This window comes from Carcharodon carcharias, chromosome 18 (genome assembly GCF_017639515.1).
Source record: "Carcharodon carcharias isolate sCarCar2 chromosome 18, sCarCar2.pri, whole genome shotgun sequence".
Lineage (NCBI taxonomy): Eukaryota > Metazoa > Chordata > Chondrichthyes > Lamniformes > Lamnidae > Carcharodon > Carcharodon carcharias.
Window position 1 is genome coordinate 75,467,706 of NC_054484.1, and position 22,825 is coordinate 75,490,530.

At 44.1% G+C, this 22,825-nt stretch overlaps 1 protein-coding gene across 1 annotated transcript in view; it reads right to left on the reverse strand.

Annotated features, from left to right (window-relative positions):
* LOC121290861 (sodium/potassium-transporting ATPase subunit alpha) overlaps positions 1-6,263 on the reverse strand; it is a 42,825-nt gene extending 36,562 nt beyond the window's left edge. The window contains exon 1 of the mRNA XM_041211871.1: positions 6,121-6,263. Coding sequence (XP_041067805.1) covers positions 6,121-6,132 — 12 coding nt within the window. The 5' untranslated portion in view covers positions 6,133-6,263. The remainder of the gene's footprint in view (positions 1-6,120) is intronic.
* Positions 6,264-22,825: the final 16,562 nt, after the last annotated feature.

The following is a 22,825-nucleotide window of genomic DNA, read 5'->3' on the forward strand; positions in this document are numbered from 1 at the left end:
ACACTAATATTTTGTGATTCATGCACTAGGACACCCAGATCCCTCAATCTCTCACCATTTGGATAATAAGCTTCTTTTTTATTCCTCCTGCCAAAATGAACAATTTCATATTTGCCCACATTATACTTCATTTGCTAGATCTTTGCCCACTCATTCACCCGATCAATGTCACTTTGTAGCCTCTTAGGTCCTCTTCACAATCTACTTTCCTATCTTTGTGTCATCAGCAAATTTAGCCACCATTCCTTTGGTCTCTTCATCCAAGTCATTTCTATAAGTTGTAAAAAGCTGAGGCCCCAGCACTGATCCCTGTGGCACATCACTCGTCACATCCTGCCAATGAGAAAAAGACCCATTTATGCCAACTCTCTACTTCTTGTTAGCTGGCCAATCTTCTATCCATGCCAATATGTTGCCCACTACACCATAAGGTTTTGTTTTCTGCAATAACCTTTGATGTGGAACTTAATCAAACGCCTTCTGGAAATCTAAGTACAGTACATCCACTGGTTCCCCTTTATCCTGCTTGGTCACTCAAAGAATGACACCCTGGGATTAACAACATCACATTCATGGGAGGGATTAAAAATTAGTTTTCTTTTGTTCTGGAAAAGCTGAGGATTGTACTTTCTCACAGTCAAATTAGAATTTATGCATGTGTTTGTCACAGTGATATTCAAAAGCAAGCTTAGGCTTGTTTCACACAGGCAAATTGGGATTTTTTTTTCCCTGAACAACTTCTTGGGTTTAGGCCAGAGGCTGCATTTGGTTTTGAAATCCTGCTGATGAACAGATCTGGAATGTCGGTGATTGATTGTTAGTCAATAGTGAAGGCCATCTGGACAAATCACAGTCAAGATTTACTGGCCCTTGGTGGGTAGAAGGTGGTTATTCAAAATGATACCAGGGTTTAAAGGGTTAAATTATGATGACAGGTTGCAGACAACACTCAGTTAAGAGGCACAATAAGCTGTGTAGATGACAATAGGAGATGAAAGAGATATTAGATAGGAAAAGCAAGTAGGAAAACTATGGCAGGTCAGAGCTAAATATGGAAAGTGACAAGCCAACCACTTTGGATCTCAAGAAAATATGCTGATTTGATTATCCAGTGGTGGAGATTTGGACCTGTGGAGAAGCAAAAGGGGTTTAAGTGTCCACATATACAAATCACTAAAAGCTATTGAATAGGAACACTTAATCAAAAAGGTTAATGGAATGCTGGCTTTGATTTAAAGAGGACTGTTAGTCAAAAGTGAAGGCTACCTAGGCAAATCACAGGAAAGATATACTGGCTTTGGAGGGGCAGAAGGAGGTTATTTAGAATAATAACAGAGTTTAAAAGGTTAAATCATGATGACAGATTGCATAAATTTGGCTTGTATTCTACTGACTTTAAGCGGTCATGATGTGATCAAGCTGAGGTGTTTAAAATGATCAAGGCATTCAACAGGGTAAACATTGAGAAACGAGTATGAGAACTCAGAATGAATAGGCACAATCTTAAAAACTAGAATTAGTGCATTTAGAAGTGCAATTAGGGAGCACCTTTACATACAAATGCTAGTGTAAATCCAAAACTCTCACCCTAAAAGGCTGAGGATTCTGGGTCAATTAAAATTTTCAGAGTAGATTTTTCTGGGTTAAGGATAACAAGGAATATGGAGCAAAGGCACATGAATGAAGTTGAGATTCAAATCAGCAATGATCAAGCTGAAAAGCAAAACAGGGTAAAAGAGCTGAATGGCCTATTCCTGCTTTGAACTTCTCAGAGTCACATTAAGGCTGCAAAACTAAAGACTCAAGTTATTTTTATGTTATTGGTTTATCAGTGTACAAAAGTAAATTATATTTTGCATATCTTACTTCTAATTGTTATCTGTTCACGCTGGTGGAGTTATGAAAAAGTTTAAAGAATATTGCAGGAAAAAGATATTAAAACTTAAGAGCTGGTCTCCTGGAAAAAGAAATGGAGAGAAAAAGGCGGCTTCTTTTCATATTTCTTCGGCTCAGACAAAGAAACTTGATTCAATGATTGAACATTACATTACCACATCAGACCCTCAGAAGTTGCAGGATGACAGCTCTCAGAGCCATTACCAGAACCAATCCTTTCAAATTCCATTCAGTCTTACAAACAGCCATCACCGCATCTGCACCACGCTTGAAATACAGGGAGAATTTCATTATAATCCCTCTGCCCACACTCCTCCTAAATGGGCTCCTAATCAATGCCGCTGAATATCATGAAATGATGGGGATTGTATAGAACCATGATTTGCATGACTTACCTCTAACCCAATAAAATTCACTTCATTTTTAGGAGCAAGAGTTGAAAATATTTTCTAAGTTGCTAACAGAATGGTTATACAGGAATGCTATGGCAATAATTAGTTGGATTTTTATCTAAAATGAAGTGCAAGTCCTTTGCTCCCATTGAAATTATGTTGCTGAAAAGACAGACATGTCACTGAAGCTTTTTGTCTTGCTCTCATCAGGACAAACACAAGAGTGCTAAATTTCAAACAATCACAACAATTTACACACAGTTGAGAAGAGGGCTGATTGGTTGGCAAGTCGACTCTGATTGGCCAAAGCATTGCCATGGAGAAAGCAACAGGGGGGCTATAAGCCCCCAAGTTCCCTGGTAACTTGAAAAGGCAGAAGCCTTAAAACATTTTTCTTTTGTTTTCACTGAAGGGAATCCTGCATATGAATGTATGTTGCTTCTAGCTAACTTAAATGACATCAGAGGTTTGACCAATTATCTTAAATTAGTTGTTAGTATAACTATTAACACAGTCAGGATTGTTCAGTAGTATTACCCAATCACAGATTCACAACTAAAATAGGTGTTTTATTTTGAGTTTTGGAAGAGTGGACTGGTTGAGTACGGTCTGTACTCTGACTATTACAAACAACCGAAAGAAGATGCAGGAAATCGAGTGCCGGTGCAGTGCCAGGTACGTCCCAGCGATTGGCTAACTGGATCAAACAGCATGTTCCTTCAGTTGTTGGTAACAGGCAGTAAACAGACCATACTCAACCAGCCCATGCTTGCAAAACATGTCTACTGTTAGATGTGATTCCACAATTGGGCAATACCTGAACAATCCTGAGTGTGCTAATAGTTACACTAACAACTAATTTAGGATAACCAGTCAAATGCATAACATGGCTCGTTTACACTTGCTAGAAGCAACATATGCAGGAATCCGTTCTCTACAAACAAAAGGAATATGTTCAAGCCTTGCATCTTTTTTGAATTACCCGGGAGCTCGGGGAGCCTAATTTCCCCTTGCGATCTCCGTGGCAACACCTCAGAAGATCAGTTGACTTGCCAACCAATCGGCACCCTCTCTCCTATAGTTTAATTATTCTGATTGTTTGAAATTTGGTATTCTTTTGTTTGTCCTGATGAGTGCAAAATGAGAAGCTTCAGCGACATTCAAGCAATATTCAAGTTCTGTACAACCAGGAGACTGTTTTGAAATTATGTTACCACTGCATTTGAATTGTGGCACTGACTATGGTAAATGTTGAACCAAAAGGCATGAAATAAGAATGCAGTAAAAGTCAAATGGGATAGAGCCTTCATTTTTCAGCCTGGCGCACTTTAAAACGAAGTTACAGAGCAGAACTCACTATGACTGCTTTAGCAAGCATAATGACATGGGTTTGCTGGAATTAAACTCACGATTTTAGAAATGAAAACAATCAAAGTTACAAAAGGTCAGAACTTCTAAGGACTGGCAATCATAGTCGGGTTGCGACTCTGCTCCCTTTTACTTAGTTACCATAGTCAGGAGCTGCACATTTTTGCGCCCAATGTTCTGGCTTGTGCCTCCTCAGAAAGGTGCAATGCAGCGGGTTCCCAAGTCCTTCAGTCCAGGACAACAGACTCAAAGGAAAGGAGGACACGGCCCCTTTTTACGATATTAACAGGTATAAAGTAAGTAAATTTAAAGGTCCCAGCGACTTTGAGAAGGCAAGAGTCTAAGGTAAGTGGGTGGGATGGGGGAGGTCGGATGGATCGGGGAGGGCAGGGCAGTCAATTGGATGGCGGGTCAGGAAGGATAGGCTGGTCAGTTGAAGCAGGTAGGATTGGTTGAGGGGATGGTCAGTCAGGGGAGTAGGATGAGAGGATGGGTCGGGTAGTCAGTCGGGTGTCAGGATGGTAGTTTGGAGGGGTCAGGAGGGTAGTCGGGGTGTCAGCAATATAGTTACTGAGGGGTTAGAAGTGGTTTTAATTCTTTTAACTTTTCCTAGGTAATTATTCTATTAAGACAGTTGGAACCATCGGAGTCTCTGATTTAAATTGGAGTATTAGGCGGTTCCCACCGTAGGGTCATGAACTTCCTGGGCAATTCCCATGCAGTCCCTGCATGGGGGCTTCTGGGGCGGGGGGCAGGGGGGTGGTGGTCGTTCCCCCAGTGCATCTTCTGGGGTACCTCCGGGAAAACCCCCTGCAGCACGGAAGTTATGGGCAAAGGACAGCACTGATAATGCAATTCATCACATGAGCCTCCTCCCACACTTCATCTAACCTCATTTCCTCCAGTGAGGGAAGAAAGAAATATAAACTATGTGTACACCAAAAGTCACTTCCCAACTTTGTTTGTTCCATTGGTTATTCCTTTCCCCCCTCATGCTTCCCTTTAAATACACCTAATGCTAATTCACCTCAATTACTTCTGAGGTAGTCACTTCCAAATTCACTCTCTGGGTAAAGAAATTGCTCCTAAATTCCTACGGATTTATTACTGACAATTTTATATTTATGGCCTCTAGATCTGGCCTCACCCAACAAGCGGAAACATCTTCTGCCTTATCAAACCTTTTCATAATCTTAAAGACCATTATCAGGCTACCCCTCAATCTTCTCTTTTCTGGAAGAAAATGCCCCAGCCTGTTCGATCTTTAATGGTTACAACATCGGTGTTCTGTTACTATAACAAATTTTGCACCTTCTTCTGTGGCTCATATCCTTTTAATAATTTGGAGTTGAGAAATATTCACAGCACTCCAAGTGTGCACTAAACAAACAAGTTTGACAAAACTCTCTCTTTTGAATTCTATGCAGGCTGAAAATAATCCCAGTGCTTTGTTTGCTTTTTGTTGTGGCCTATTTGTCATTAGTCTTAATGATTTGGGAATCAGTATCAGTCCACCTCCTACCCCAATCCTTCTGTTCCTCTACCCCATTCAGACACTTATTTTTCAAGGTGCATTTGTCCTTTCCTTATTCTTGCGGCCAAAACACATTAACTTCACACCTCTATGTTGACTTTCATTTGTCAATTACAGACCTATTCTGTAAGTTTATGAATACCTTCCTATATTTTGTCTAAGTTCTACCCAGTATTAACAACACCCTCTAATCAGTGCTATGTAACTGCTCAGTGAACATTGCCCAATTTATAACACTGGGAAAATAACATTTAAACAGTGTCCCTTTCGTTAAAGACAGTTACACAGGAGACCTACAATCAGTACCCTGCCCCATGTGGTTCAATCATGCTGTTAACAACAAAATTAATTGGACCATTCACTCCCAAACATTCTTACCAGTTGTACCCTTCACAATACAATCACCACCAAATCATAAGCGTGGCACAAAAATACAGTACTCCTCTATCTGGATTGACAATCTGGAAATAAATTACCTTTCACTCAGATACCTTGTAACACATACATTGACATGACACGTTAAACTTACCTGCTGGTTGTGAGGATGATCCAAGCTTTAGAGGACGCCCAGTGTAACCTTGTACCCTTCCCGTCAAAAACCTGATGCTCATTTAACTGGAGAAACAATTGTCAATCTCCCCCGAATTCAGATTGCACTGGCTCCAGAATTAGCAACTTTCAATTCCTCTCAGGACTATGTTCCTTCAACTTGATCACAAAAGCAGGGTAGATACACTTGACTCACTTTTACTGCACACAACTTATCCGGCTGCCTGACTTTCAGTGCAATGAATCCTCCCATTGCCTCAATTATCCCGCCCGACTCCAGAAACTATTTGGGGCCTCCTCCTGCTCCACCCAGCACCCCCCCCACCCCCAACCCCAGCCACTTAAACCGGCTCCACACATGCAAACATCGCCTTCACTTACCCCTTTCCCCATTGCTCCTTCGGGTTGCGATCAGATTATAAATACAGTTTAAAAAAATGTTAAATAAACTGAAATGAAATGCTCTTTTTCCCCCCCCACACGTGGCCCCCCCAAAAATACTTCCTCCACCACCGGAAGCGGATGAAATGTACCGAAAGCGCGGGTGCCGGCCATTAAATAAACTCTCCCCGATCGACCACGCCCACCGGGGCACGCACCAACCAATGGCAACGCTTCATCCTCCTGCACAACGTTCTGACCTGTCAGGTTATCCAATCAGTGGGCGGGTTTGTGCCGCGAGCGGAGGGTAATTGACAGAGCCGCCCCTGTGGAACATGGAGCGAGTCCGCGCCATCGCGAGCCTGGCCTCCAGAGTCTATTGGCGGAGAAACATTAAAACATCAGATAAAGTATTCATTCAGAAACTAATACTTCCCCGGGGAGGGGGAGAAAGAAACACAAATTATGTATACACCAAAAGACACTTCGCAACTTTGCATGTTCCATTGGCTTTGAAACTTGCTGGGGGGGCGGGGAAGCAAAGCAATATTTTCCACTTGGCGATGCACAAACCACATTCATTCCGGGGTCCAACATACACATAATGTTTGCAATGGCTCCTGTTTCCCTTCAAACTATAACTTAGGCTTGTGTCCCAGTGTCGGGGAGAGGGGGGTAGCGAGTTTACAATGAATTGAAAGTCTAGGACTTCAAACCTGAACAGAAAACTGAGACGCAAATTTATGAAATGCGGAGTCCCTTGTACTCATTACATTTTAGTTATAATAAATATAGATTTCTTTTCACGCGATTATGAAACAAGTCTTAGAAATTATTATGTGTTTTAAAAGTCATAAACCAAAATGTTTCAATCCATTTTCTTTGCAATTTCTAGGGAATGGTTTGAGAAAAAAGCCTTTGCCCACGGTGGTAATCGCCATCTCGAAAGAGCATTGGAAATCGAAACGAGCCTCAAAAATCTCATTGTCAATAGGACTGTAATTAAGTTCTTAAAAGAATGATTGTCTTTGTTCGCCCTCTGCTGGAAACAGCCCTTTCTGCACAGAATCTATGCAAATCGTTTTATCGCATGCGTTATAGATCAGAGCTCATACAGAGGTGCCTCATCTGCATATCCACTCTTCATGTTCCTAGACACTGGATAACAACATATTATCTGACTGTTATCAATGTTTTGGCTAAACCCAATCCTGTACTCAGGACTTCACCTTATATCTGCAAATACACTTTCCAACATGAGTCACCAGATAGCAATCAGGAAAGGGAAGCTTGAATGATTTATTTTCCCTTTCCCTAGTCCAAGGATGCTGAAACAAATTGTAGTATTGCTAACATCATCCGGAAGATTTGCACAGACCAGGAACTGAAACTGCTGCCTTGCTGTTCTTTATGGTTTACTATACACACCGCACGAGAATCGGCTGCGTTAGAGAAGTTACAGCACTAATTTTTGTTCTAATCAGACAATAGACAGAAACTGAATAGGAGTTGCTGCCTTCATGACGCTCTCACTAGCAAGAATATAGAAATAGTAGAAAAAAGTTAGATATCCTCTCTGGAGCATGCATCAACTCTCGGTATAGTTCAGCCACCGTCACAAACTCCAGTTAACTTGCATATTTCATATTGGTTATTCACTCTAGAGTCTTGTAGGAAAGAAAAACCATGGAACTGATTCACATCATTTTTTTTAACAAAACAAGCAATACAAACATTCATCAGATGCAGAATGTTGTTTATTTATTCAAACATATGTTCCTCTGTTGAAATCGTCATTGGGATAATGGTTTGAGATTGGGACTGAAGCCATCTGTGCTACTGAAAATGAAACGACAGCTGTTACAAACCTTGTGTTTGTTTCATCGTTTTCACATGTTAAATCGAGCTAGGGAAATATATGAAACGGCTGGGCATTTCTAAAACCAATGGATGCCCGGTTGTTCCCACTTCCGATTGATAAAGAACAGCACTTCATCTTCCGACTTATAAATGTTCACTAGCAGGGGAGTGAGAGGGCAGGAAGCAGGATTTTCATGGTGGCTTGAAATCTACTGACTTTTAACAGTTTTGACATTAAACTAACCAGTTGTATAGAGTTGTTTCACACAGGGACTAGTGAACAGCGCAATACTCATACGTAAGAACATAACATATGAACATAAGAAATAGGAGCAGGAGTAGGCCATTCGGCCCCTTGAGCCTACTCCGTCATCGAATAAGATCATGACTGATCTGATTGTGGCCTTAACTCCACTTTTCTGCTTGTTCCCCCATAATCTTTGATTCCCTTGCCAATCAAAAATCTGTCTAACTCAGATTGACACACCAACCAGGAGCAGCACTATTTTCAAAATGGCCCACACTTGATCTTCACTTGACAGGCGCTTGAAAATGTATTCAATGACCCGGCCTCCACTGCTTTTCAGGAAGAGAATCCCAAACACCAGTGATCTGCTGAGAGAAGAACTTCCTCCTCATCTCTGTCTTAAATGGGGGACCCCTCATTTTTAAACTGTGCCCCCTAGCTCTAGAACTCATGAGAGGAAACATCTAGTAGACAGTGTGTGTGTTCAGCTTTCAGCTGGGACATTAAACAATGTAAAGGACTTGCTGCACAATAAGTAAACCTGCAACTTAATGCACACTGCTCTCCCGGGGTCTTTCATTTTTAATACAGTTTGAAATTCATTTTTGCTGAAAAGACATTCAAAACTGTTCTTGTTTGTAAAGTTTCAAGCTTGGGGTGTTTGTAAAGTGAAACACATGCTTCTTGGAATGAAATTTGTATGCAGTAATCAATATTTAATTAATTTATATAGAATAATTCAGTATACAGAGAAGGATATACCAAACATCATGGCCAGAATTTTGCCCTTCACGGGCAGACGGGCCCGACCGACTTGTGGCGAGTGGGTGGCCGATTGCCACCACTGAAACGGGCCGCACCGCTATTTTCCGTAGGCGGGCCAATTAAGGCCCACCCAGCAGGTTAACGACTCCCATGGAGAGCGGGAAAATAGTCGCGGGGCGGGCAGCCTCAGACTGCCGGTTCCAATGGGGAGCCAGCAGCCTGTATAAAGGGTGGCCAGGCAGCCTGCTTGAGGCAGTGCACCATGGCCACTCGTGGAGAGAGGGAGGCAGCTGTCACAGGACAGGACAGGACAGGAGCGTGAGCAGGAGGAGGGGGGGGCAGGCTACAGGAGAGGCCAGCGAGTGTGCCCCTCTCTTTTCCAATGCATGCCTTGCTGTCCTCCTCCAAGAGGTGTCCAGCTGTCGGGCTATATTGAAGCCAGATGATTGGAGGAGGAGGGCCCACCATGTCACCTGGCAGGCATGGAGGAGGTTGGTGATCCTATAAGCATCCATGATGATATGCGGCGCACAAGCACACAGTGCCGCAACAGATTCAATGATTGCTGCGCTCTGGAAGGGTGAGTACCATGTCGGCCTTGGCCATTTTACCCAGCAGGTAGCCTTAGCCTTTGAGCCCCCACCCCCACATTTTGCTGTCGTTTACTGCATTGGGCAATTGGCACATGCTGGGAGGGCAAACTGATGCTTACATCAGCCTTAGTGGTTGAGGAGAAGATGGGTTCTCCCTGCAGCATATGTTGGTGTTTGTCACATTTGAGTAGTCTGGGGGCAACCTGCAGGGTAGGCAGCTAGACATATACTCAGAACTCCAACACATGTCATATTGATGGTGATGAGATGGTGGTAGAAGAGCCTCAAGGTGTCGTGGCCAAGAGCCATCTGCTGGCCTCGGCACTGCACCTAGTTGTGCCTCCTTGCCATGGGCACTAAGACCCGTGTCTTATTCAAAGTGATGGATGCCGAATGTGTCCAAGGTGGCCATTGGGGGAGGGTGTTGGGACCAGCCGTACTATCTTCTGGGGACTCATCACTAGTAGTGTGGACAGGAGCCACTGGAGGCCTCAGATGGGCCTCTGTGGTTGGGGTGCGGCGTGCACGTGCAGAGTACATGAGCGATCAGCCCCAATAAATCCTCTTCTCTGTTCTGCAGGCAAAAACTGAACACAATCAGCAGGAGCGCCAGAGGACTGGAGATGGGCACGCCCTGCTTCAGCACCTCACCCCTTATGAGGAGCAGGCCATGGAGCTGGGGAGGAGGCAGGCGGCCAGGTCAGCAGGTGTTGGCGAGGCTGGGGTCCAGCGACCAGGTATTTGAGATCCACAGTCCCATCCACTCTGTCTGCCCACCATCCAAACCGCTGATGGCTGCTGCAATCATTAATGAAGCAACACAACGCATTCACAGACTGATACAGTCAGACGTGTGGGTTATACACAAAGGTCCCTTGGCCCCTTGAGGATTCGCGTCTCCACCACCTTCCCTAGTCACCTTATCCAATTTGTGACCACTATCCCATGGCCTAACATGCCATGGCATCGCTGCTGCACAGCCAAAGACTTATTGCATCTTAGGGCGGTTGGAACCTCCAGCACCCTTTCAGCCAGTGCATCCCACATTACTCTGTCCAAAAGGTACTCAGCACCTCACCTGTCAACCTCATGGCACTCAACTTAAATAAATGCCACCATGTTACTCATCCCTGCGCCAAGGGGAAATGTTGCCTTCTGTCCACCCGGTCTATGCCCCTCATAAAGGTATGAAGGTCAATAATGTGACCTGTCAATCTCCTGAGCTCCAGGGCAAATATCGCAAGTGTTTGCAATGTCTCCTCAGAACTCCAACTCTCCAAGACAGCATGCATCCAGGTCAGGAACCTCTCCGCTCTCCCCACTCCAATGGCACATAACGTTCCATGTGGCATTCCTGAGATCATCTGACCAGCCTGTCTCTATGCGCGTCTAATGTTTGGGCCTCCTCTTGACTCTTTTCCACCCCACCAATGTTCGTCTCCTTAGGGTCTTGAAGGGTGAGTGACTTATGAGGCTGGGGGGTGGGGAAAGGGATAAAAGGTTGAATTGAATGTATACTAACTGATGCACTGTCCTTGTTGTTAATTTCAGCATCACCACCAGAGCAACCTGCACCTCGATCTCGTGGGCCCCCCCTCCACACCTGAGGCCCAAGACGTGCAACTTGCGGCACATCAATTCAGCCAGCCAGGCACCAGCGCAGGGGAGCCCGGAGGGGAATTTACCGTCGGCTATTGTCCCGGGTCACAGTGGAGAGGGCATTTCACAATCACTGGAGGAGATCGTAGGGACAGAGAGTGCTGATGGCGCCAGCAGCCGGAGGACTGCAGGGGACCAGGCAATTGCTGAGTCTGGCACTGATGATGTGCCTCTGGAGGTGTCACCAATGCAGCAGCTGCAGGACAAGTGGCAGGACTCGCGGGAGCATCTGACAGGGTTGCATGAGGCTGTGCTTCAGTTGGTCTCTGCGATGGGGGAGTCCAGGCAGAGTGCACGTGAAGGCATGAACCTCAGGGCAGAGCTTCAGGCTTCCTCCACTGAGAGATTGGTGACTCTCATGGAGAGGGGGTTTGATCGGATGGAGAATCTTCTGATTGGGTTACACTCTGACCTGCAAGCCCTCATAACATTACTGGCCACGGGTGGTCATTCCCAATGTGGGAGATGTTGTGGGCACCAAGCGTTGGTGCTCGGTGCCCATGCATCTGCAGTGAGCATGGAGGTCCAATGGGACCTCACGTTGGCGCAGCAGCTGCCTGGCATCGCTGCGAGCTCCTTTCAGGGCACTCAGGATGAGGGCAGCAGCTCCTCTGCCCCTCTGCCAGTCAATGTTGCTTCCGTTGAGGCTGCGACAACTGGGGAGGTGCCAGTTCTGGAACAGGCCACTCCCTCCCAGGTGAGGCCATCACAGGCTCCACTGGCCAGAAGATGCCCACCAACGTCTTCGGGGTCAACAGGACAGCAGAGTCAGCAGGCTGGCTCACAAGCCACTCTGATGGAGCGGCACCAAGACGTAGCACCCGTAAACGTAAGCATAAGGCATGTTAGGCACTCCACGGGTTTGTCACTGGTTGGCCTTAGAATAGGGAAAAATATACATACGTTTGCAATAGAGACTTTCCTGTTAAATATTGAACGTAATAAAGTCCAGTCTTCTGACCATCGCTGAGGGTGTTTCCTTTGTGCTGCATTTGTACGTTTCACAGAAATATCAAGAGTGTTTGAGTGGACATTGATGTGTCTGCACTCAGCCCTTAGTTGCAGCTGATAAGGTGGAAGATGTAGCACCAAAGTGCCATGTGTGGAAGCGCCAGGCAATGCTGGTCCTGCTGATCCATGTGTGTGGAGCTAGCTGAAGGTTCATTGGATTAAAGTGTTCCGGCTGTCCCTGCCTACTTGGTGTAGTACCCCTGTGCTTCCTCATCCTCTGAGGTACTGCTTGATTCATCATGTGCAGCCTCATCCAGGGCGTCAAGGTCTTCATCGTCAACTGCATCCCCCCCTTTCCAGCGCAAGATTGTGCAGAGTGCAGCATGCTACCACTATCAGAGAGACGCGATCTGGGGGATACTGGAGTGCTACCCCTGAGCGGTCCAGGCAATGGTAGCGCATCTTGAGAAGACCGATGGCTCTCTCCACCACAGTCCTTGTGGAGCCGTGACTCCTATTGTACCGCTGCTCAGCTTCTGTCCTTGGATGGCGGAGAGGCGTCATGAGCCACCTCCTGAGGGGATAGCCCTTGTCACCCAGCAGCCAACCATCCAGCTGAGCCGGAGCACTGAAGAGCTCTGGCACCTGGGAGTATCTGAGGATGTAAGCGTCGTGGGAGCTGCCTGGGTACCTTGTACAGACTTGTAAAATCTGCATCCTGTGATCACACACTATCTGCACGTTCATGGAGTGGAAGCCCTTCCTGTTGACGAAGGCTCCGGCCTCACCTGCTGGCACCTTGTATGCAGTCTATTGCACCCTGGACGCGGGGGAAGCCAGCAATGGCTGTGAAGCCTCTGGCTTGCTGTGCCTGACTTGTCTGGTCGCAGCAGAAGTGGATGAAGGTGGATACCCATCTGAACAGAGCGTCTGTGACCTGCTTGACACAAGTGTGGACAGCTGATTGGGAGACACACAAAGATCACCCACCAAGCCCTAGAAGGAGCCAGAGGCATAGAAGTGGAGGGCAACTGTGAGCTTCAGAGCCGCTGGCATGGGGTGTCCACCCACACAGCTAGGAAATATCTCAGGGCCGATCATCTGACTGATATAGTTGACTGTCTCCCTTAAGAGCTGGAGCCTCCTTCGGCACTGCACCTCAGTCATATTGAGGTAGCTGCTTTGCTGCCTGTATATCCTGGCAGCAGGATGGTGGTGTCTTCTTGGCCCTTCCACCTTGGACAACCTCTTGGCCCTGCGCCCCTTGTGCCTGCGCCTGGCCTCCCAAAGGTGGCTCCCCTGGAGGCTGATTGTCCAGTCCTGGCCTCCTCCTTATTCTATCGCTCCCTTCCTCCTCAGGGGAGTTGCCTCCAGTGGAGATGTCAGAACCCATATCCCCAGGCTAAACGGAGGCCTCCAGAAAGCTGCAGGCCTGAGAAAGATTATTGTCTGCAGACTGGCTTCAAAGTACAGAAGAAGCTCTTGGAGATCAATGAGAACTGCTAACAATCAAGCAGGCAACTTTAAAACACTTCCTGCAATTAAAACTTTGTGTAAAACATGAACAACTCCTCTGAGTCCACATATCCGCCAGCACATGAGTTTTATTAAAAAATCTCCTACCTGCCTGCCCGTTGGGCCCATGTGCCAACCCGAAATTTGCATGGGCCCCTCAAAATCCTCCACAATTGGCAAGTTAAGGGCTTTAATGAGGTCTTTAATTTATGGTGGGTGCGCGTCCTGCTGCTGTGCTGCATGCTGACGTCGGGACACTCGTGTGTGGGCTCCACCACCCGCCCGTCGGCCAGAAAATCCTGCCCCATAGCTTCTCTCCCCTTAGGTTGTTAATTGAGATTTATAGTAAAGTTGCAAGTAGAAAATTTCCATATGAAGGTGGGAGGGATGGATTTCTCAGTGGCAATGCTGAATTGCTAAGGAAGCTGTTTTAAACAATGTGACTGCTTTCTGGAACAGCTACCATAATTCTTACCATCAACCTATTTTACAGATACAATATTTTAGTGCAGAACAGATCATGGACATCAATTTTTAAGTTGAAGACAGTGCAGTGGTTCAGAAACTGATTTTATTGCTGCCATCCACCAGTCAGCCAACCCAAATACTATAGCAAGAGTTAAATAGCTACTGTGAATGAGATCTTTTCCACATTTCTCTCACTGGCAGGAATGACTCCCATTAATGTGTCAGTGTCAGCAGGATATTCAGCTCTTGTGTCTAAACCTGTCGTCACCTGACATTTGTATTTTGCAATAAAGTCATATGAGGAGAGGAGAGCAATGGGCCAGATTTAACCATAGAAATGAGGCGAGGCTAACAATGCTCACAGTTATTTAAAGAGGGCAGCAACTTCTGGTGAAACCTCATTGAAATCAGAATATTACTGCCCAAGTTACTTGGCTTCTCCAGAATATCTGCTACACCAGTATCTGAGAGAAATATCATTGAAATATGGGGTGAAGTTGCCAGATTTATGTGATATATGCACACTAAACTTGCCAGAGAAAGCTAGGGCTTGTCCATTCAGTGTAAATAATTCTTTAGTGGCATGATGACTCTTAAACAGTTCTGGACAACCTCTCTGGTACTGAAAATGAACTTGTACAAGTGTGTGATCTCATTAATTCAGACTGTAATTATCGTTGGAGATTAAACAACATTTTTAAAAGTGTCTTTTTTACATTTTCTTGGGGCTGGATTTCATGCCCCCATCCCCCTGCCAACACATTTGAAAGTTTGGGGCTTGTAAAATAAACCTGTGGCTGTCCCACTGCCTTCCCGCCCCACCCGACCTACCGTCGCTTTGAAAATTGAAGGGTGTTCTGGAGGTGGCGGACTGTTGACACACCATCCAGGAGTACTATTTTCAAAATGGCCTGCGCCTGACCTCATCCTGACAGGCACTTGAAATTCCAGCCCATGGAGTCTGAGAGAGTAATAAACAACTAATAAAATCTATCAATTGTTTATCCTGATAGTGCATTTAAATATTGACCAATGTGGTGTGGTACTGGGGTATACAGATTGGGAAATTCATGATCCAATGGGCTGAATTTTGTTCTCAGTGGTGAACAAAATGTTAGTTAAATATTGAATTAAATGTCAAATCAGCTACAGAAAGAAAGATGGAATTAAAAGAAAATGATAAGAAACAAAGGGATGGATTTTACATGTCACTGTATGCCCCGTGCCTCCCCGAACCAAAAAGTCTGTTGTCAGCCCACCCACCCAAAGCCTTGCTGCTGTGGAGCAATATTACACTGGGGGCAACCTTAATTGGTGGGGGGGGGGGCAGGAGACGGCTGAGGCAAGGCAGGTAGCCCAGCTCCCAGGCAGGGGGTTCCCTGTGTCCATTAGAGGCACTGCCTCCAAGATTGTACTCCCCCCTTTAACCCTCCCCCCCAGCCTCTGAAACTTGGCCCCATACCCCTTTCCCGGGTCCAACAGCCAGGCCAGTTCAAAATCTCAGATTTACCTTTAAGTCCGGGCTCCATCAATCTCTTTCCTCAGGGGCTGCCTGTAGACTCAGCAGTGGTCACTGTTCAATTCTGACACTGCTGGAACTGCAGCTCTCTAGGGCAGGGCTTCCTCTCCTATGGTGGTGGAAGTCCCACTCTGAAAGCAATTAAGGCTGCCACCAGACTAATATTGCTAAGGAGCAGCTGTCAGGGCCAGATCAGGTTTCAAAAATAATGCTCCTGGATGGTGTGTCAATCTTCCAACACCTCAAGAACATCCCACAATTTTCAAAGCAAGGGCCAAGGTGAGGAGTTCGCAAACCCCTTGCCTTAACAATTAACTGTCAGTCAAGCTCGATTAGTTTGGTAAAGGCCTGGAGAGAGCCAGAAGGGAATTTGTAATGCGGCGAACGGAAGAGAAAATGTTCTGGGCCATGATGGTGCACACCTGTTAGGAGCATAGCGGGAAGCAGTAATGTGATGTTGCTACAGAATTAAAATGCTGTTACGAAAGCGTTATTCAAACTGAGGTATTCAAATGGTGGCACAAAGTTATCGTTGCTTGAGTGTAGGAGGTAATTGTGATTAAATGGACACTTGTGTGGACCATGAGACTGTTGTCCCTCTGCTCTCCTGCTTGCTCCAAACTGCAAGGCAATGGCAAGCTCAGTCATAGCTGCCATCTGCCATGGAGCAATGAACTCAGAGCCAATTCTCACCTCCAGGCAAAGTTGGCGGTGCCACTAATTGGGTGCTGGGCTTGCCTCTGGTTCAGTTTTCACATTTTAAAATACCTGGATCAATGATGCAGGTACAGCATGGGTGAGGACTCAGAAATCCCCACCTTTGATTGAAAATCCAGTCCCATTTCTCAAAAGAGGATTGTTTTCCCTTTGCTTGTGAAAATGTTTCTCTTTTATGTCATGAAAAGATTTTTTTTATTCTAGTTCAGAAGTAAAAGTTTAACTCTGGTAAGCTTAATTCCTTTCACAGTCAGAAGATGGGCCAGAGCAAGTTGCAATAGTTAAAACCAAAACAAATCTGCCTTGAACGGTGTATTGTACCTTGGGTCATTTCTTAAATTCTGCCTATTTTGGATAGCAAAGGGAGAGAGAGACCAAGAGGAGATGCCACGTTTGAATTGCTGCCAATTCATGACCTATTGATGTAATTTGAACACTTCTTCATTTACTTGCACCCTAAACAAGATTGTACTTCAACCACCGTACATTATGAGATCAGAAACCACTAAATTATCGGATGTGATTCTCTTTACAACACCTTACATAAATATACAAGCATAAATATAAAAATATCTGTTTTAGAAGTATTTTCATCTCTTTTGGAAAGAAAATGATTTCAACTTATCAAAGTGATTAGGTAATGTTGGAGAATTGAGGGTTAATAATTGGACCAAAGCCAGTTGGTTGCCTAGGAAGCATAAGTGACCATGAATAAAGAGGGCCTATTCCACGCCAGATACCTGCTTATCAACTGGAATGCAAGGGAGGGCTGGCTAGAGTACATTAACCTTAAGTGAGTATTGTAGAATAATGTAGCACTGTGTTTCTTAGTATAGATGGTATGAAGTAAACAAGAGTTAGCAAGCTGACAGTCTGTCTACACATGAAATACCAACTTTATGGTAAACAACCAGTGTATAAAGAGGGGTGGAGTTGCAAAGCTAAGTCAGATAGTTGGGGAAATTCAAATTGCTATCTTTGTATTGTATGGACCGTTCATCTATACTGCACAAATAAAGCCTTTTCTGTACATTCAACTGTCTCATGCTTACTCAAAGTGTGTGCAAGAACCCAAGTAAAAGAGGTTAATGGTTACCAGGTAGTTTTTACTGTTTTTATTTTCTGAAAGAATAGCAAAAATACTGATAGCAATGCTTCTTATTAATTTGCAAACAAAATGCAAGTGCCATAATATTACTCATCAAGATGACAAACTGCAGGCTTGGCCAGCTCTCTTTTTCATCATCAGAAAACCGGTGAAATACATCATTCGTGCCCAGTATTTTCAATCTTTGTTTGTCTTTCAAGTTCTTCCTATTATCTGGTCTTTCCTCATGCACTCATTGAAGGAAGAAATAATTTACATCTGTATAGCAACATTCACATCTCTTAGGATGTTTCAAAACACTTCAAAGCCAATTAATAAATTTTGAAGTGTAGTCACTGTTGTTTCAAAGACACAGGAGCTAATTTTTACACAGAAAGACTTCACAAGCAGCAACAACTGGTATTTATATTTAACGGAGTAAAACACCCTGAGAGTCTTCACAGAAACGTTATCAAACAAAATTTGACACTGAGTCACATAAGGAGATATTAAGGGGAGGTGGCACATGATCTAAAGCTTGGCCATGGAGGTAGGTTTTAATGGATTTCTTAGAGAAGGGAAGAGCAGCAAAGAGGCAGAGAGGTTTACGAAGGAAATTCCAGAGTTCTGGGCCTTGGACATTTAAGGCACTGCCACCAATGGTGGAGTGATTATAACTGGGGTACTAAAGAGACCAGAATTAGAGTAGCGCAGATATCTCAGTGGGTTGTAAGGCTGGAGTGATCACAGAGATAAGGAAGACAAATGATGAAAACAACAATGAAATTTTAAAATCGAGGTGCTGCTTAACCAAGAGCTGACATAAGTTGTGCGAACAAGGGCAATGGGTGATTTGGCTAGTTAAGACACAGACAGCAGGATTTGGATGATTCATGTTTACCTGAGGGTAGAGCATGGGATGCTGACCGGGAGTGCAGTGGAATGTCAAGTCCAGAGATAACCAAGGCATGAATGAGGGTTTCAGCCATATTTCGGCTGAGGCAGAGCTGGACAATGTTACAGAGGTGAAAACAGGGGCCTTAGTAAAACTACAGTTATATGGATGGAAGCTCATCTCAGAGTCAAATATGACATTAAGATTGTGAATATTCTGGTTCAGCCTCATGCTGTTGCCAGGGAGAGGGATGGAGTTGATGGTTAGAGAATGGAGTTTGTGGTGGGGACAAAAGGCCATGACCAGTCCACCCAATATATAGTTGGATGAAATTTTTGCTCGTCCAATACTAGATGCTGGACAAGCAGTCTGGCAATTTAGAAAGAGTGATGGTATCAAGGGGAGTGGTGAAGTAGAGCAGAGTGTTGTCAGCCAATATGTGGAAGCTGATACTTATTTTTTGATAATGTCAACAAGGGGCAGCATGTAGATAAAAAATAGAAGTGGTCCAGGGATAGTTGGAGCACCTGAGTTACCAGTATGGGAGCAGGAAGACAAGTCATTGTGAGTGATTCTCCGGATACAACAGGATAGCTAAGAAACAAGCCATGCAAATGCAGGCGTACCTAAATTGGACAACAGTGGAAAGATGCTGAAGGTGGATTTACTACCATGTCAAAGGCTACAGAAAGGCAACAAGGACAAGGAGAGATAGCTTACCTTTTTCACGTCACATATAATGTTATTTGTGTCTTTGATAAGAGCAGTTTCTGGACAGTAGGAGGGGTGCATACTTGATTGGAGGGATTCAAACATGGAGCTCTTGAAAATGCTGGACACAGGCTTTGGAGAGGAAAGGGATGTTTGAGATGGGGGCATAGGTTTTCCAAGGATGGAGAGGACAACAATTGTTTTTTTTTGATGAGAGGGGTGATGATGGCAAAATAGAAATAGTCAGGGACAGTTCCTGAAGAGAGAGAACTGTTAGCAATGTCAATTAAAATGGGAGCCAGGAAGGGGAGTTGGGTGATCAACAGTTTATTGTGAATAGGGTCAAGGGAGAAGGTGATGGCTCTTATGAACAAGATGTGCTGAAAGAGGGCATGAAAACAGTTAGGAGAGAAACTAGAAAAACATGAGAGTTCAGAGCTGGGGCCGGGGGAACCTCAGACGAAGATTGGCCTGGTGGGCTTGGAGAAGAGGGGCTAGTGGCAGAGGCAGTTAATAAGGTGGTTTCAATCTTAGTGACAAAGAAGTCCATGAACTCCTCACACATGTTGTTGGAGTTGCGGGAGGAGGAGGCAGGGGAAAGAATTAGGAAGTTTAAGAAAATGGTTTGCAGTAGAGAAAAGAAGCCAACGCTTATATTTGCATTCCATGATGATCCTGGAATTGTGAACGTTTTTGGCAGACAAGAGCAAGACCCAAATTAGTTCAGCTAGATTAGTGGTGAATAACTAAACCATTTGTCTGCCATATCCATGCAAGCCTTGGACTTAAGGGAGTAGAGATGAGGGTGACAGGGGAACAGCCACGGTGAAAGAGACTGTTTGTTTTAATGGGGACATCAAAAGTGGAGCTGAGGGTGTTGAGTAGAAATGTCATAGTAAATAGTAAGTCACAGGCTGAACATTTGAGATTTTAAGAGTGTGGTTGTAGGTGAATTGGGAAAATTTTTTTTCCAGAGATGGACACAGAAGATTGTTGGTTTGGGAAGGGGAAGGCAGGTATGTGTGGATAGCAGTTCAAACAAGTGATCAGAGATTGCTTTAACTATGATGACCTGCAGTGAGTTGAGAAACCATTTAATCTGCTTTTGTTGAGGGATAAAAGCTGGCCAGTACTTTTCTCAGTAGAGGTGAGTTCCTAGAACATAAACAAATGACAGAAGTTTTAAAAGTGAATAAGTAAATTGGCAAAAGAAGATTCAAGTATACTGTGAGTGTAAAATAGTTCCCTTCCTAAAACTGCTGTACAGGTGAAGTCTGAAATAAAAACAGAAAATGTTGGAAATTCTCAGCAGGCCTGGCAGCATCTGTGGAGAGAGAAACAAAGTTGACGTTTCGAGTCCGTATGACTCTTCTTCAGAGCACTGGTGGTACAGGTGGGGATTATTTGAAATATGGGTTTAATAATGCACCTAATGCAAACGATGAAAAAGTTAAGAGTCGAGGAATGGTACAGGTAGAGGCACAGAAACACTGACTATTTAAAAATCAAGTCTGAGGTTTGTGGAAGCCTGAGCATTTCTATATTGGTATGCCATAATTGAAATTGCTGATTTGTGCATGCAATCTTTAACATTGGTCTTCACACCTCAGAATTAATTATTGTACTTACTGAAATATTTCCTGAGTGTATGTGACTGACAGGTGTAGTTTGACAAATTATTTTTCTTGTAACGTGATTGTATGTGTTCTTTTTTACATCTAATAGAATTTGGCAAAAACTCTTTCAGAAGAAAGATTTTACATAACATAACAGGGGGAGATGGTGGTAAAGTGATAAAGTGGTAATGTCACTGCACTAGTAATCCAGAGGCCCAGGTAATGCTCTGGGGACATGGGACATGGGTTCAAATCTCACCACAGCAGCTTAAATTTAAATTCAATTAAATAAATCTGGAATACAAAACCAGCCTCTGTAATGGTTACTGTGAAACTATAATCAATTGTTGTAAAAACCCATCTGGTTCTCTCAGGTCCTCCAGAAAAGGCAATCTGCCATCCTTACTTGGTCTCACCTGCATGTGACTCTAGACCCACTATAATGTGGTTGGCTCTTAACTGCCCTCTGAAGTGGCCTAGCAAGCCACTCAGTTCAAGGGATGGGCAACAAGTGCTTGCCCTGCCAGTGACACCCATGAAAGAATAAAAAATGATTGGAGAACAATAAAAGTTGAAAAGGACCAAGTAGAAAGGAAAAAGCACAGATTAAACAGATGAGGAAAATAAAATTGTCAGTGGTCACAATGTTAATGCCTTATCCAAAAATTGATTAATAATTTTCTTGGAGCTGCATAAAGAAGGAAGTTTCCAGTCTGATGGCCCAGCCTGTAGCAGGATAGCTGAGTTTAGACAGTATTGCAGTTGGGAGCATCACGGATGGCTTCAGCACACCTGGCCTAAGGAGGGACAGATTGTTCTGCGTTCTTCTTCATGATCACTAACCGGTGAGCCATGTTGGGAGTGTGCTTGTATTGGTAAAGGTGAGGTCAGGAAGGTGAAGTGAGCAGGAAAGCACCTCACAGGAGGTGCTTACATGCAAGTAATGAATTATGAAATGACATATGCAGTCAATGACTTTAAAAAGGAGTTAAGAAGAGCACTGACATTTAGAAGTTCAAATACACTAATTTTTAAAAATGGAAGGACACATTGATAAAAACTGCAAAGAAAACCATAAAGGATTCTAGGTTTTATAAAGAGATAAAGCTAAAGCTACAAAAATCAATAGTTGGGTCACAGTTAGGATAATGGGGAAAAAAATAATCTTTGCCCGTCTGCAAATGTTTTTTATGCATCCTTAGGGCACTGGTCCCTAAAATTGTACCTTGTAAAATAGCACAAGGTCCAATTTTTATCCTATTGTGCCCAGCTGTGAATGTCTTACTTTATGAAGGACATCAAGACCATGGAAAGGGTTCAGAAGAGATCTATTAAGTTTACAATCTCAGCATCCTATTTAACCCTGAGCTGAGCTTTTGACCCTATACTCTCTCCATCAAAAACACAGCCTACATCCACCTGCACAAAATCAAAGCCTCCATTCCTCCCATTCTGTCATTTTATGCATTTCCCTTGATCTTTACCCCATCATTGGCAGTCATGTCAGGGTAAATAGTGAGAAACTGTTCCCACTCAAGGCAGCATCAAGAACTAGAGGATGCAGATTCAAAATAATTGGCAAAATGAGTAAATGTGAGGAAAATTTTTTTCACCCAGAGGGCGGTTAGGGTCTGGAACCAACTTCCTGAAAGAGTGGTGGAGGCAGGTTTGATTAAGGTATTCAAAGGGGAATTGGATTGCTATATGAAAAGAAAGAATGCAAGATTATGGCGATAAGGTAGAGGAGTGGGACTAGGTAGAATACTCTTTCAGAGAGCCAGTGCAGACTCAATGGGCCAAATGGCCTCCTTCACTGTAAAGATTCTGTGATTCTGATTCTATGTTATCATGTCATATGCGCTCCATATTTGTAATTTGCAACTTAAATTTCTGTGCCTCAGCCCGCTACCTCTTCTCATTTAAGGCCCTTCTTAAAATCCACTTATTCACCACTCAATGTTTTCTTCTTTGTTTCAGCATTCAGTTTTTCTCTAATTATATCTTAGAATGCTTTGCTATGTTAAAGGTGCTTTTTAAATGAAAGTTGTTGTTGATACATATGGATGCCAAGGCCAAGCTATAACAGTTTGAAATGAAGAATC